Raw genomic sequence first — 15,397 nt, forward strand, 5'->3', positions numbered from 1 at the left:
TAAGAACAAATAAATGTTCATTATGAACAAATGAACTACAAAGAAATTCTCTAGTTCCTCCAACTACATTTAATCAGAATGGAAATCCCCAAGCTTGTGCAAACTTTTACCATGTCATTTCAGTTCAGTTCCAATTCCAATGGTTAAAATTTTTTTTAAAAAAAAGTTAAATGGACCATCTCCTAAATTTTCCTGCCAATTTTCTTGCAGAAAATATCTCTGAAATGAACACAGCATCAACTTTGCCAGCATTAAATAGGAAAAATTGACTCATTTCAGCGCAAACATAACAGCAATGAAATAATTGAGCTGCTGTATCCCTTTAATGAAGAACAGTAAATGGAGTCTCACATTAAACCTAAGCTTAAGAAAAGAAGGAAAAAATGAAGAGAGAAAGAGATGACGAAAGAAAAAGGCTTTTGCTTTCCTTTTCTATATTTCATAACTTCCTTTCCTTTCCCCTCCTTTTGTATCTCCTAATTCAACAGTACTTCAACCCACAACTATTTGCACATCATAAACTTAACTAAGCTGCTCCTATAAAGATTCCAAACTCCAAAGGCTCATTTAGCTGAACAAAGCTCTGATGTATGGATTTTAAAGTTCCTTTTACAGGAAACAAAATTATAGGATGATGCAAAATCCTTTATTCATAAAAGGCCCCATCAGATATCAAATTAAAATGAGTAACTGAGTTCATTTCTACAGTGCGTACAAATAGGATATTACCCAAAATAAATAAATGAATAATCAAAACATCAAAATTTCTACCCATACAACACCCTGCCAATTCTAAGGACACCAAAACGGATGCAATAGAAACATTGAGTTAAACACAGTGATGTATCAGGATATGACAGAGATAAACCATGTGAATTTTATTCCATAACATGATAATATCCAAAAAAGAAGCACCTCATATAGTCAAATAACAGATCTAGCAGAATATTTACAATCCATAAACACAGACTTAAAACATCCACTTCAAGAACCTCAAGGGATTAACTTCCTGTACTCAAACAAGATCCAGGTGCAACCTCGAGTTGCCTGACTAAGCATCAAATCCTCCCAGATTACAATGAGGTGCGAAATTCCGTCTTGCTGACAATTGACGAAATGCCCCACCAGTTTGCCCAAAAGGAGAAGGGATGCCAAGAACTGGCAGGCGGTCATATTCTCCACCTATAATAAATGGCTCTGGGCCTCTTCTCAAGAAAAAAGGTCCAGGCCTGTCAACAAATTGTAAGCGTCTCACCATGACACTGGCCCTCTTTCTCTTCTTCCTATTCTCCCATGACAAGCCAAACATCTCTTTCCATTGGTTCCCTCCCTGCTCTCCTGCAGGACCTGCACCATCTCCAAACTCCTCTGCAAACTTTTGTTTCCATAACTCATTATTCAAAGATAAATACTGGAATTCCGAACAAGCACACGCCATCTTCGCAATATCAATACCCGGTAGTGACTCCAAAATCTTAAGCTTAAGTTCTGTCGGGAGGCGCATTAGGCATGGTGGAGGATCCAAACCAGTCCTCTCACAGAGATCTATCATGAGTGGCAATGCAAGCCCATCCTTCACAATCTTCCAAAATTCAAACACTTCGCTTACAGAGAACATACTAGAAGAACCCTCTATGTCATTCATTCCATCAGTTGAATTTCGATACCTCCACACAAAACTTATGGATGACAAGAATCGGTGTTTATCCAAGCACACCCGATACAGCCCAGACCCATTCCTAGCCAAAGAACCATAAATATTAACAAATTTCCCCAAACTCTGAAACTTTAAAACCACAGTTTCAACTACACCAGAACCAGGAGCTATTAGATCAGGCAAAGTATACAATATCGACATAGAGAAGTCAGCCGATGGCCACTGGTTGAGAAGATGAAACCTATCAATCTTCATTCCCGACGTGGAATCAAACTCAACAAAACCAGACTCCAACAGGACAGCATGAACAGCAATAATCAAAAGTTTGTGATCATACCCATCACCACCGGCCTCCTCTCTCAAGACCTTCCTCAGAAACAAAGGCAAGGTGAATCTCTTTCCGACAACATAATGCCCATAATCAACATCGGTATCCTCCGTAGCAGCAAAATCTAAGGTCTCACCTTTCTGAGTCCTCAAATTTGGCGTTTTCTCTTTCTGTATACTATCCAAACCTAGGGTTTCATCTTCCTTAACATTATCCCCGCTCATCTCGGATTGCAAACATTCAGGCTCGGAACTCGCAGACGCTTTTAGTTTTCCCTCACGAACATCAATAACACTAGCCTGATTTTGACGCGGAGTTTCACAAACAATAGAATTTCTCAATTGTTCTTGTACGGGAGGAGAATCATGAATTGGGACGTTTTCTGGGGTGTGAATTTCCGATGCCAAGGGTGTTTGAGATGGGAAAGTTAGGGTTTGTGAAGAGAAGACATGAGGATCGACAGTGTAGAAGATAAGATCACCTGATGTGATGCCCAAAGATTGGAGAGCGGCATCCGAAGAAGCCTGAATCTCATCCTTTCTGTTGAGGGAAAGATGCATGGAAGAAGCCGACGACGAAGAAGAAGATATTCTCTGAGAAATGATTTCTTTGAAGTGTTGCAGAGAACAGGAGTCGGGCACTTCGATTTTTAGGGTTTCCTTGGAGTCCAGAGATCTGATTCTCAGCTTCATGACGGCGATGGATTGATGAGAGTTTCTTTAGCAGCGAGAAGCGACTTCACAGGTCCTGTTCCGTTCTTTGCATTCAGCTATTAAGATGATTGACGACGGTGGGGACTGGGGAAGTAGAGATGAACCGCAGGATGGCGGTGGAATCGGTAAAAATTACCGGGAACAGTAATAAAAAAATAAAAAAAAAAAGTAAAAATATTTGTTGGACAAAAGACACTTAACATTTTGAAAAAAGACAAGACATTAGAGTGTTTTTTTTTTTTTTTAATAAAAATATTAATTTTTTAATCGAAAAAATGCTTTTATAGGATAAAAGGTGAAGTATTTATAAAATTGTGTTAAGATGGCTATACAAAAGTTGATTTTATTTGGATTTGCAGTAATTGACTATCGAAAACTTGGTTTTATCGCGTATACATGTACAATATGAGTAGTTTACATAAAATAAAGTCGACTTTCCAAGTCGAGCTAAAAAGTAATATCCAAAAGTCAGTTTTGGTTTGGATACATGCAACTTATTCTTACATAATGTAAAATAGACTTTTGAAAAGTCCGTTTATGCAGCAAAAATCAACTTTCGAAAAGTATGTTTGGTATTGAATTACAGACTAATGATGTTTGCCTCTAGGAAAGAAGATAAGGATAAAACCTTGCTCACTTGGATTGAATTCATATCTCCTTTTGATCGAGGAGGGATTGTGACTTCTATTTTTACACTACGAAGAAGTCCATTCTCGTCATGATCAATCGACGTCCTACCTAAGCAACCAAAGTGAGCTTACTACAACAAAGGAATTCTTTATTGATCGCACAAGCTAGTCAAGTTGGTTAGATTCTCGATTCACTCATCTTTAAACAAGGGGTAACCTATTCAACAAATCTTGGTTTTTGAAAGTGAATCATGGTCATTATCCTTTTTAGATGATTTAAGAGTTGTGAAGATTCAAAGATCATTACTTCATTCTCATGTTTCATTTTCTCCCTAGTTTCCTTATGAAAAATATCAATATTTTAGCTTTAAGCCAAGAAAATGCATCAAATCACACAATCTTAGTAAGAAAATATTATTGTAATGGATGCTCCCTCCTTGCCCATATTTTGATAATCTATTTTTAACTCATTCTAATGATTTTTGCGAGTTGCTTGTAAAATTTGTGCAGGCTTTAATGACTTTTAAAAGGTTAGTTCATAAAAACCAAATCGACAATTCAAAATTTTCTATGACTAAAGACTCTATTCATGCAAAATTTATATACGTCTTACTGATATTCGAAAAGTCAATTTTTGTTAAACTAACCAAAATTTTCAAAAGTTTGTTTAAATTTTTATGGATAATTGTAAGAACCATTGCATGCAAATTTTAATTGACCCTTTATTGACTTTTTATTAAAAACTTTCACTCCATCCCCTCGATTCTAGAAATACACATAAAAATATATAATGATAATTAAAAGGGGTGATTTTTCCATGCAAAGGTCCATGCCAATTAACTAAATTTTGGAAGTTGATTTTATATTTCGCATGAAATTTGACATGCAAGAGCTCCATATAGAGAAGAAACCAACTATGATCAATAAAACACAGTTGTACTTTTTTTTTAGGACTAATCTCTCATAATCTTTGAAGCATAGGGCTGACTCAACCTCATTTGCAATAGTTTGTTTTTTAAGCTTACAAATTTTTTATAGCATGTGGTTAAAGATATAGTTATTTGCCCAATAATAAAGCCAGTAAATATTTGTTGGGATTAGGAAAAAAGAAGTAGAAGTCAAATGCTTCAAAGCATGACCATAATAACTATTATAGGATGAACTTGAAGTAAGCTAATTTCAATTCACACTTTTTATGTTATGTTTTGCTACTATTTTTCGTTTTAGCATTCATTTGATTATATTAAATGTTCTCTTCCTTTGTTTAGCAATATGTTGCATTTTAGTATATACTTTGTAGTTAGTTTCTAAAAGAAATAAACTCATCAATTAATCAAACGAAGTACACTACATAGAGAGAGAGAGAGAGAGAGAGAGAGAGAGAGAGAGAGAGAGAGAGAGAGAGAGAGAGAGAGGAGAGTTGTGGATAAACCACTATGAATAAATTAAATGAGTTTTCATTTGTCGTCATTGTCATTGTTAGACTCCTTAGACATATTTGAGTCTCATAGGTATGTTGAATGATTGATTGTCCTCTCTACCTTTAGATGGTCAACTAAAATCCAATTATTGTCAAGTGTTTATAGTGAGCTTATAGAGAGTGTAATAGTTGATGTAACAACATTTTATTATTCTCATGACACAAACGTCAAATTGCATTGTGGATCTCATTAATATCTCAAAAGAAGTCCTTTTGCTGCATGTGTTATGTGTAGAGTTTAGATATTGTTGACTTTTTGAGTTCTATCTGAAAGTGGAATAGTGATCCCAAGAGGGGGAGTGAATTGGGTTATAAAAATCTTTAAGTTTCTTTTACAAATTATTACTTACTTGTTTAATACACACAAAAAAATTTAAGTAAACCAATCAATTCACAATTAAAACTCAACAATCCACAAATTAACTGAAAACTTAAACAACCAATCAATTTAAGAGTAACCAACCACAAATACTGAACCAATCAGAATATGAAGACCTTTGTGGAATTTCAACTTTTGCTTTTGTAAGTAGCCCTGTAAGTAAATTGCAAGCCCTATTTTTGAATTGATTTTATTGTGTTCTCTTAATTAAGATTTCCGAAAATTAACCAACATACTCCCTTGTGGGTTTCCAAAAACGGTTAATTGAAATGTACTTTCATTAAATTAAGGGTCTTCTTTTTAATTCAACGTTTGAACCCTACAACCTGCACTTAGCACATACACACACAATATTTGAAGTACCGAAATTTAAAAGAATAGGGAAGGAAGAGTACCACGTTTTTACGAGGTTCGGTTTATCCACAGCCTACATTCTTGCCTTTGGCCAATACCATCAAAGGATTCCACTATGAACGCTCCTTTCCGAGTGGAACAAACCTTTTACAAAAATCCCTTTTTTTCAGGAAGAGAAACCTCTCCAAGTGATCAACCCACGCTTGGTTCAACGATCCAAATCAGCCTTGAACCATCAAAGTACAACAAGACAGGTACAATAATCTATGTTAAGATAACTCTCAAAATAGAGCAACTTTGTACAAGTTAGAGCACTTAAATATACTTTAATCAAATATAAACATAGAAAGTATGAAGCTCAAGTTTAGAGATCACCAAAGATTCTTTAGTAATTGAGAAAACTCAGTATTAGAACCGTAGGCTTATGAATCAGTAGCAATTCAGATGAATTCTCCCAAATGGAGTGTGAGCACAAAAGAGTTTTGTGAGAGATTGAGAGTTGAATGCTTGAATGTTGTGTGATTGCTTGGTGATTTGATTTCTTGGGTTTAAAGAAGTATTTTTAGACTTTCTAAGATGAGTTTCCTTGTTTCCCAAGTTACTTGGAGTGTCCACCAAGTTTTTATAATGTTCATATCTGAAAAAATTATTTTTAGAATTTTCCCATTAAAGTTCAAAATTTAAAAATTCCGTAGAATCAGTCGACTGGACAAACGATTGGATATGTTTACAGGGTCAGTCGACTGGACAGACAGCTGAGACCCTTCTGTATGCCAGAAATCAATTTTAAGAAATTGTCAATTGGCTAACCGAACATAGTTAAAAAAGAATCAGTCGGCTGGGCTTGTCAGTTGACTGACTGATCTTAGTTCAAAATGGTCAGTCGGCTGGGTAGTTATTCAACAGGTATGTTTGTTGGTCAGCTGAGAAAATTTAGTGTATTTTGGTCAGTCGGCTGACCAGTTTCATTTTTTGAAAAAATAAATTTATTTTTTATTTTTAAACTCTTGTTATTTGAAAGACTCAAATGTAATTTTTCAAAATCATTTTCCAAGGTTTTTAAAAAATTGGTCTCTAAGTTTATGATGCATCCTAATGAGCTAATTCTAAATTATATTTGAACTGAAGTATTTACAAACGACTTTCTAAACATAAACTCTTTAAGTACTAAGTCTCCAAGCTTTATGTCCATCTCTTGAGGTCTAGCTTGACTTCAAGTCCCAATTGCCTTTAAGCTTTAAGTTTGACATGTATTGCTTCTATACTTTGGTAAGCTTTCATTTGATTGACTTTAATTGCTAAGCTTCCTTCCATGATAACTTTGCTCAATCCTGAAACATTATCACTTAACAACACATGTTAATATATCTTTCATTTGTTATCATCAAAATAAGATTGAAAAACCTAGTTAGGCCAACAATCTCCCCCTTTTTGATGATGACAAATGGGGAGCAAAGATGAGGGTTCCTTTGAAAAGGCTCTCCCTTACTATAAGCAGTCTTTCAATATTTTTAGTATGTGAAGTCAAATATATATATCAAGCATATGAACACATGAACACACATAATTCATTACAATTCACCATTCACCATTATAGTTCAATATAGCATGTGGATATGTTCAATATGGTGAATATACTTCAACAATAGTCAATATGTAATATTCAATATGCAAATATTCAAAATACTCAACATATCATCTTTGCAAATACTTAACTTATCATCTTTGCTTTTGCACAATCTCTCCCCCTTTGGACATCATTCAAAACAAGGGGAAAAGTACAAGGTCATACTAGCATAAGCAAAGCAAGAAAAACAACCAAACTAAGTGTTTAACATACAAAACATGGAACACATTAAAAAAGGTTCCTTAGTTTAGATTTGTGAGTACAAAAGTAATCTAGCTAGCAGCATCATCATCTTCCTTTTCTTCTTCTTTTCCATGTTTTCCTCATCTTTAGCTTCACTCTTTTCCTTAGAGTCCTCATCATCACTCCCATCATTACTTACAGGAGTTGAGCTGATGTCCATGGGATCGGTAGAATGTGAGGAGCTTGCTAAGTGTTTCTCGATCCTACCTAAGCGGTCATCATGTAAAAAGTAATTTTCTTGAAGGGAAGAAAAATTGGTTTGAAGGGATTAAAGCCATGTTTGCATGGAGGTACTAAAGGTGGTAAACTGTTGATAAAAAGGATTAAACGATGCGAGAGAAGTTGTAACAGGAGGTTGATGCACTCATTTTCCGCTTCCCTTTGGTATCCATCCATCCTCATATTTTTCATACCCCATTAGTTTTAGAGTAGTGGAATTGAAAATATCATAATGGGGTCTTTTCACAAAGAAATCGAAAGGAGAGGATACTTGCATCTTAGAAAAGAGTTGATTTAGGATTCCTCCATAGGGAAGAGTCACTTGCTATGCTTCCGCACAAGATATCATCCATTTGAGCATTAGACTTGGTAGGTCAAGTTTCTTGCCCTTGAGCAAGCACCAAAGTATGAAACAGTTTAAATTGGAGATATATGCATGTGAACCGGCTTGAGGAAGAATATTACAAGTGATGATTTTATGAAAAATTTGAGCTTGAAGGTTCATATGTTTGTATAATGGAGGATTGTCAAATGAAATGGGCTTGGTGTCCAATATTAAGGGAAGAATTCTTCTGGAGTAAAGCCTTGTTCTAAGATCCATGAGGTACCAAAAGGAGGACATTCGAAATCTCCTTTGGTGATTTTGAAAATTTTGGTTAGAGAATTAGGAGTAAGAGAAATAGTTTTTCCCAAAACCTCGGTAGTAAGCTCAATTTATTCCTTAACCAAATTTGCATAGAAAATTTTTACAAGTTTTGGGAAGTGTCCCTTGGCTTGATACAAAAAAAAAAAAATTTCCATCCTAGGACCTCAAACAATGAAAGGATGTGAGGCAAATTGGATGTGAAAAATGAAGTGTCAAGAATTTTACCGAGTATTGGATCCGCAATCCTTAGGTGATTCCAGTAAAAACTTTTGGTGTGTGGAGCTACGAGCCATTGCTCAATAGAAGAATCCTCAATATTTTAAGAGGAGGTGGAGGGTTTCTTACTTCCAACTAACTTTGTTCTCGATATTTTTGAATTTCCTTTGGAAACTGAAGGTGAAAAACCTAAGGATTACGTGTGGAATGGAAGATGGATGATTAGGTTTCAGTAGATTTGGAGGAGGAAGGACTGAGGAATAGGAGAGAATGAGAGCACAAGTGGAGTACAAACCCTAGGTAAGTTGACTGACCACTCAAAGGACTAAGGTTTTATAAATGAGTTTTGGAGATTTTCTTCAGTCAATCGGCTGACTCCATGGTTAGTTGGCTGACTACTTGCTGTTTCAGAGAAAATGGTTTAGTCAGTCGGCTGGTCCTTTGGTCAATCGGTTGGTTGTAACCCTCTTAACACACATTTGTTCAGTTAGACGGCTAACTATTGATCTTTTCTATTTTTGATTCTTTACACAATTTCTCTACTATGTAATATACCAAGTTCTCTTCTAATGGTTATGAATCTGTCTTCTGAGAGAGATTTAGTAAAGATATCAGCCCATTGATTATTTGTATTGATGAATTCAAGAGTTATATCTTCGTTTTGAACATGATCTCTCAAAAAGTGATGTTTGATATCAATATGTTTTGTTCTAGAGTGTGATATAGGATTCTTAGATATATTTATTGCACTGGTATTATAACACTTGATTGGTATTAATTGATATTCTAGATTAAAATCTTTTAGTTGTTGTTTCATATATAGACTTTGTGCATAGTAGCTCCCGACTACAATATATTCGGCTTCAACAGTTGATAAGGCTACTGAGTTTTGTTTCTTTGAAAACCATGATACTAAGGATCGTCCTAGGAAGTGACATGTGCCGTTTGTGCTTTTTCTATCAATCTTGCATCCAAGATAGTCGGCATCCGAATAACTAGTTATTTAAATTAGTTGTCTTTTGGATACCATAGTCCTAGATCAATGGTTCCTAATAAGTATCTTACAATTCTTTTTACAGCTATTTGATGGGATTCTTTAGGAGCTTATTGAAATCGAGCACATAAGCATACACTAAACATTATATTCGGTCTACTAGCTGTTAAGTATAACAAACTTCCTATCATACCTTGATAGTATTTTATATCTACTAGTTTTCCTTTTTCATCTTTGTCAAGACTTGTTGAGGTACTCATTGGGGTTCCTATTTGTTTACATCCTTCCATATCGAATTTCTTGAGCATATCTTTTATGTATTTTGATTGATAAATGAATGTTCCATTCTTAACTTGCTTTATTTGTAAACCTTGGAAGTAATTCAATTCTCTCATCATACTCATTTCAAACTCATTTTGCATGCATTTTGCAAATTCTTTACATAACTCTTCATTTGTAGAGCCAAATATTATATCATCAACGTAGATTTGAATTATAAGCATATCTTTGTTTTTGGATTTTATGAATAAGGTACTATCTACCTTTCCTCTTAAGAAACCATTATCTAGTAAGAATTTACTCAACCTTTCATACCAAGCTCTAGAAGCTTGTTTTAAATCATACAAAGTTTTAGTTAATCTAAATACATGATCGAGATTTTTTTGTGTCTTCAAAACCCGGAGGTTGTTCTACATAAACTTATTCATTTATATATCCATTTAAGAAAACACTTTTAACATCCATTTGATATATTTTAAATTCTTTGTAGGATGCGTGAGCTAGGAGCATTCTAATTGCTTCCATTCTAACTATGGGGGCAAAAGTTTCATCGTAGTCTATTCCTTCTTCTTGGTTGTACCCCTTAGTTACTAGTCTAACTTTGCTTCTAACAACTATACCATTTTCATTTTTTTTATTATTTCTAAATACCCATTTAGTTCCTATGATTGAATGATTTTTAGGTTTAGGTACTAATTGTCATACTTTACTTCTCTCAAATTGATTTAATTCCTCTTACATAACAATTATCCATAAGTCATCTTTTAAAGCTTCTTCAATATTTTTAGATTCCTCTTGAGATAAAAATGTGTAGTCATTACATAGATTCTTCAAGGATGACCTAGTGGTTATTCCTCTTAATGGTTCTCCAATTATTTGATCTTTTGGGTGATTTCTAACGTATCTTCATTCTTTTGGTAATTCACTAGTTCTTTTAGTGTCATTTTCTAGAGTTAATTCTTTTTCTTCTTCTTTTGCTTCAACTGTAAAGACCCGAAAAATTAAAATGATTGAAATAAAAAAATATAAAATAGATAAAATAACAAACAAATAAATAAAAGGAATGGCGTGGGAAAAAGAAAAAAAAATTTTAAAAATAAATAAATTAAATTAAGATAAATTAAATAATTAAATAACTAGTTGTTAAATTAAATATTATTGCATTGGATTTAAAAAAAAACTAATTAAAAAAAATATATATATATATAAAAGGTAAACCTCCTGAAGCTTTTGCTTTAGGAAGAAGATTTGCAGAAGAGACTCATGCACCCCTCCCCCCCCTGAGATTTCTTCTGTGTGCCGCGACCGTCTCTATCTCCGTCTCTCTCTACCTCTCAATTTCTCGGCGGATCGAAAAACGGAAGGTGCCGTTGGATTCCTAACTCCGCCATCAACATTTTTACTAGAGCAGATTTGTCATGAGAATGACTTAAGCACTACTCTTGGGGAAAAGTAATTTTTCTCTATTTTTCCAATTTCTCTTTAAATATGCTGTTAAATCGACGATCGAGTACCACCATGTGGTCCTAGTCTCGATTGTTGTCATTTTGGCATAGGTAAACTTCCAATTGAGGTTTTCTAGGTCCCACTCCAAAGAGAGAGTGTGATTTTAGAAAATTGGCAAATTGGTTATATTTACAGGTATAACTGTTAATTTGAAAATTATGACCCTAAAAAATATTTAAATAGTATTTTATTTAGGGTTAATTTAATGAAATTAGGAATTTAATTTCATGGTCCGGGTGAGCACTGCAGGCATCTTTTCGGGGTCCCTGTTGGTATAGTACAAGAAATCAAGTAAGGGAAAAATATATATTAAATTATATTTTTTATAAATTTAATAAAAAATAAATTGTGTTATATATATGTGTACATGTTTCTGTATGGGTTTAAAAGGCCAACCATTTAAATTATGTTTTTCCAAGTGTAGGGCTGTTTATTAGATACATATATGTGAAAATGAACTGATGAAAGTGAAAAATATTTTTAAGATAATTATGTAAGAAATGAAAGGTATTTTCAGTATATAAACGTTAAATATTGGTTGGCTTATTTTTCAGGCAATGTATGATTTTTACTGCTAAATTGTGTGGCATGGGTAAATATGAATGTTGTGTAAAAATATGTTATATGTATAAGATGCAGGATATTCAGGAAATAAGTATGAAAATGTTATATGAAATATGCTGCTTGTTTGTGTTAATGCAACCATGTAAATAGCTGAAAAATGCTAGGTAAACAGCTGAAATATGCTGGGTAAAACAGCTAAAATATGTTGGATAAAACAGCTGAAAGATGTTAGGTAAATGTACGACAGCTGAAAAATGTTAGGTAAAACAGTTGAAATATGCTGGCTCAAACAGTTGAAAGATGTTGAGTAAATGTATGAGAGCTGAAAAATGTTGGGTAAAACAGCTAAAAGATACTGGGTATAAAATGAAATGAAATGAAAAAGGAAAAGAATGAAATGAAAATGAAATGTGAAATATGAACAATGTAAAATGGGAAAGAGTCACGTAAAGTGAAATGAAATGAAAAGTAAAAAATGAAAACTTGAACAGTTGAGAGATGCGGAATAATGGCAAACAAAATAATGTATTATGGTATTAGTAGTATTTATGCTAGTAGAACATGTTACATTTGGGCGAAGCGTTACATTTGGGCGAAGCTAACTCTTCACCCGAGGGCTTGCTGAGAAAGGCGAGTGCCCTGGTTGTATCAGGTGTAGCAGTAGGCTACATAACGTGTTAGGGCAAAGGGAAACTACTTGTATGGGCAGGTAGATTTCCTTATTCTTGGGAGTCTTCGCTTGTAAATTTTTGTATGAACTATGTGAGTACGAGATTAATTTATCACTTGAGGGCTTACTGAGTAAGGTGAGTGCCCTGGTATGCTTTAGTTGTGACATTTGGGTTGCCAAATGTATTAGAGCAGAGGGGTGCTACTTGTATGGGCGGATAATCAACCCTATCCTTGGGTAATCTCGTGGGTAAAATATCTTACATGTGTTTAAATAAGATCAGAAAATGATTTTAAAAATTATGTTAAAGATTTGCAAATGTTAAATATTATGTCGATTATAAACTCATGTTGGTCACACACTGTTTTAATATATTATTTCTTCCCATGCTGACATGTGTCTCACCCGAATATGAACTAATTTTTTTCAGGACCTCCACGAGATCGAGTTTAGAGAGCTCAAGTTGTTATAGCTCCTTTGAGGAAAAGGGTATAATTTTGATGTTTTTGGGAATGTAAATATTTTATATATTATGTTTAAGTCTTCTGAGTGATAGATGTTTGTGAAATATACTGATATTTGGGAATTATGTTTTGGAGATATGTATTTATGTGAATATAAGTGGATGTATGATGTATGTTAGAATGTAGATGGATGTAGAAAACTCTAGTGTTATATTTGTTGAAAGATTTTAGTTATGTTTTCCGCTGCATAAATGATATTAGAATATGAATTATTAGGTAAATGAATTAATTAGTAGCACTCCGGGCCCACTTAAGGGGTCGGGGCGTTACAAATGGTATCAGAGCAATGTCCAGCCGGAAGTGTGATTAATTTCACGTCGCCTGGATGTGGAAATGTTAGAGTATTAGGTTAGAGATGACTTATACCAGAGTATAGGAAAAGTTAGGATAAGGATGCTAGATGGATAAGTCAGGTTGGGTGTTGAAGAGTAGGTTTGGTGTAGGGAAGTATAGAATTTTGTCTTATAGCTTGGAGGCAGAAATCCCTTAGCGGACTTCTGTGATTTTCTAATTCAGTCGACGGTCTCAAAAAACCATGGTAAATCCATTGATGGTGATGTTTCTTAGTCGTGGGACTTATCCTTATATGGAGAACTTGGATGTGTATTAGATTTAAAGTATAAAATTGTGGTTGGGATTATGATGTGGGATATGATAAATTGTAGAATTATAGGAATGAAAGATCAGGTAATAAATTTCGAGGATGAAATTTCTTAAGGAGGGGAGAATGTAAAGATTCAAAAAATTAAAATGATTGAAATAAAAAAAATTAAAATAGATAAAATAACAAATAAATAAATAAAAGGAATGACGTGGGAAAAAGAAAAAAAATTAAAAAAATTAAATTAAATTAAGATAAATTAAATAATTAAATAACTAGTTGTTAAATTAAATATTATTACATTGGATTTAAAAAAAAAAACTAATTAAAATAAGATATATATATAAAAGTATAAGTTAATGTTTAATAAATATATATATAAAAGGTAAACTTCCTGAAGCTTTTGCTTCAGGAAGAAGATTTGCAGAAGAGACTCACGCACCCCTCCCCCCTAAGATTTCTTTTGTGCATTGCAACCGTCTCTATCTCCACTCTCTCTGCCTCTCAATTTCTCAGCAAATCAGAAAACAGAAGGTGTCATTGGATTCCTAACTCCGCCACCGACATTTTTATTGAAGCAAATTTGTCGTGAGAATGGCTTAGGAATTACTCCTGGGGAAAGGTAATTTTTCTCCATTTTTCTAATTTCTCTTTAAATATGCTGTTAAATCGACAATCGGGTACCACCACGTGGTCCTAGTCGCGATTGTCGTCATTTTGGCGTAGGTAAACTTTCAATTGAGATTTTCTAGGCCCCACTCCAAAGCGAGAGTGGAATTTGAGAAAATTGGTAAATTGGTTATATTTGCGGGTATAACTGTTAATTTGAAAATTATGGCCATAAAAAAATATTTAAATAGTATTTTATTTAGGGTTAATTTAATGGAACTAGGAATTTAATTTCAGGGTCTGGGTGAGCGCTGCATGCATCTTTTCGAGGTCTGTTGGCGTAGTACAAGAAATCAGGTAAGGGAAAAAAATATATATTAAATCAGAATTTTTATAAATTTAATGAAAAATAAATTGTATTATATATACGTGTATATGTTTCCATATGTTTTTCCGAGTGTAGGGCTATTTATTAGATACGTATATGTGAAAATGAACTGATGAAAGTGAAAAATATTTTTTAAAAAATTAAGTTAGAAATGAAAGGTATTTTCAGTATATAAACGTCAAATATTAGTTGACTTATGTTTCAGGCAATGTATGATTTTTACTACTAAATTGTGTGGCATGGGTAAATATGAATGTTGTGTGAAAATATGTTATATGTATGAGATGCAAGATATTCAGGAAATAAACTGAGTATGAAAATGTTATATGAAATATGCTGCTTGTGTGTTTTAATGCAACCATGTAAACAACTGAAAAATGTTGGGTAAACAGTTGAAATATGCTGGGTAAAACAGCTAAAAGATGTTGGGTAAATGTATGACAGCTGAAAAATGTTGGGTAAAACAGTTGAAAGATGTTGGGTATGAAATGAAATGAAATGAAAGAGGAAAAGAATGAAATGAAAATGAAATGTGAAATATGAATAATGTAAAATGGGAAAGAGTCAGGTAAAGTGAAATGAAATGAAAAGTAAAAGATGAAAACATGAACAGTTGAGAGATGCGGAATAATGACAAACAAAATAATGTATTATAGTATTAGCAGTATTTAAGCTAGTAGAACACGTTACATTTGGGCGAGGCCAACTCTTCGCCCGAGGGCTTGCTGAAAAAGGCGAGTGCCCTGGTTGTATCAGGTGTAGTAGTAGGTT

At 33.8% G+C, this 15,397-nt stretch overlaps 1 protein-coding gene across 1 annotated transcript; it reads right to left on the bottom strand.

Annotated features, from left to right (window-relative positions):
• Positions 1 to 854: 854 nt before the first annotated feature.
• Positions 855 to 2,765, bottom strand: LOC131164236 (F-box protein SKIP22-like). Its single transcript, XM_058121272.1, has one exon. It carries the CDS (start codon positions 2,675 to 2,677, stop codon positions 1,052 to 1,054), a length of 1,626 nt encoding a protein of 541 aa, XP_057977255.1. The 5' UTR covers positions 2,678 to 2,765; the 3' UTR covers positions 855 to 1,051.
• Between the last annotated feature and the right edge of the window lie 12,632 nt (positions 2,766 to 15,397).

Source organism: Malania oleifera, chromosome 9 (genome assembly GCF_029873635.1).
Source record: "Malania oleifera isolate guangnan ecotype guangnan chromosome 9, ASM2987363v1, whole genome shotgun sequence".
NCBI classification, from domain to species: Eukaryota; Viridiplantae; Streptophyta; class Magnoliopsida; order Santalales; family Ximeniaceae; genus Malania; species Malania oleifera.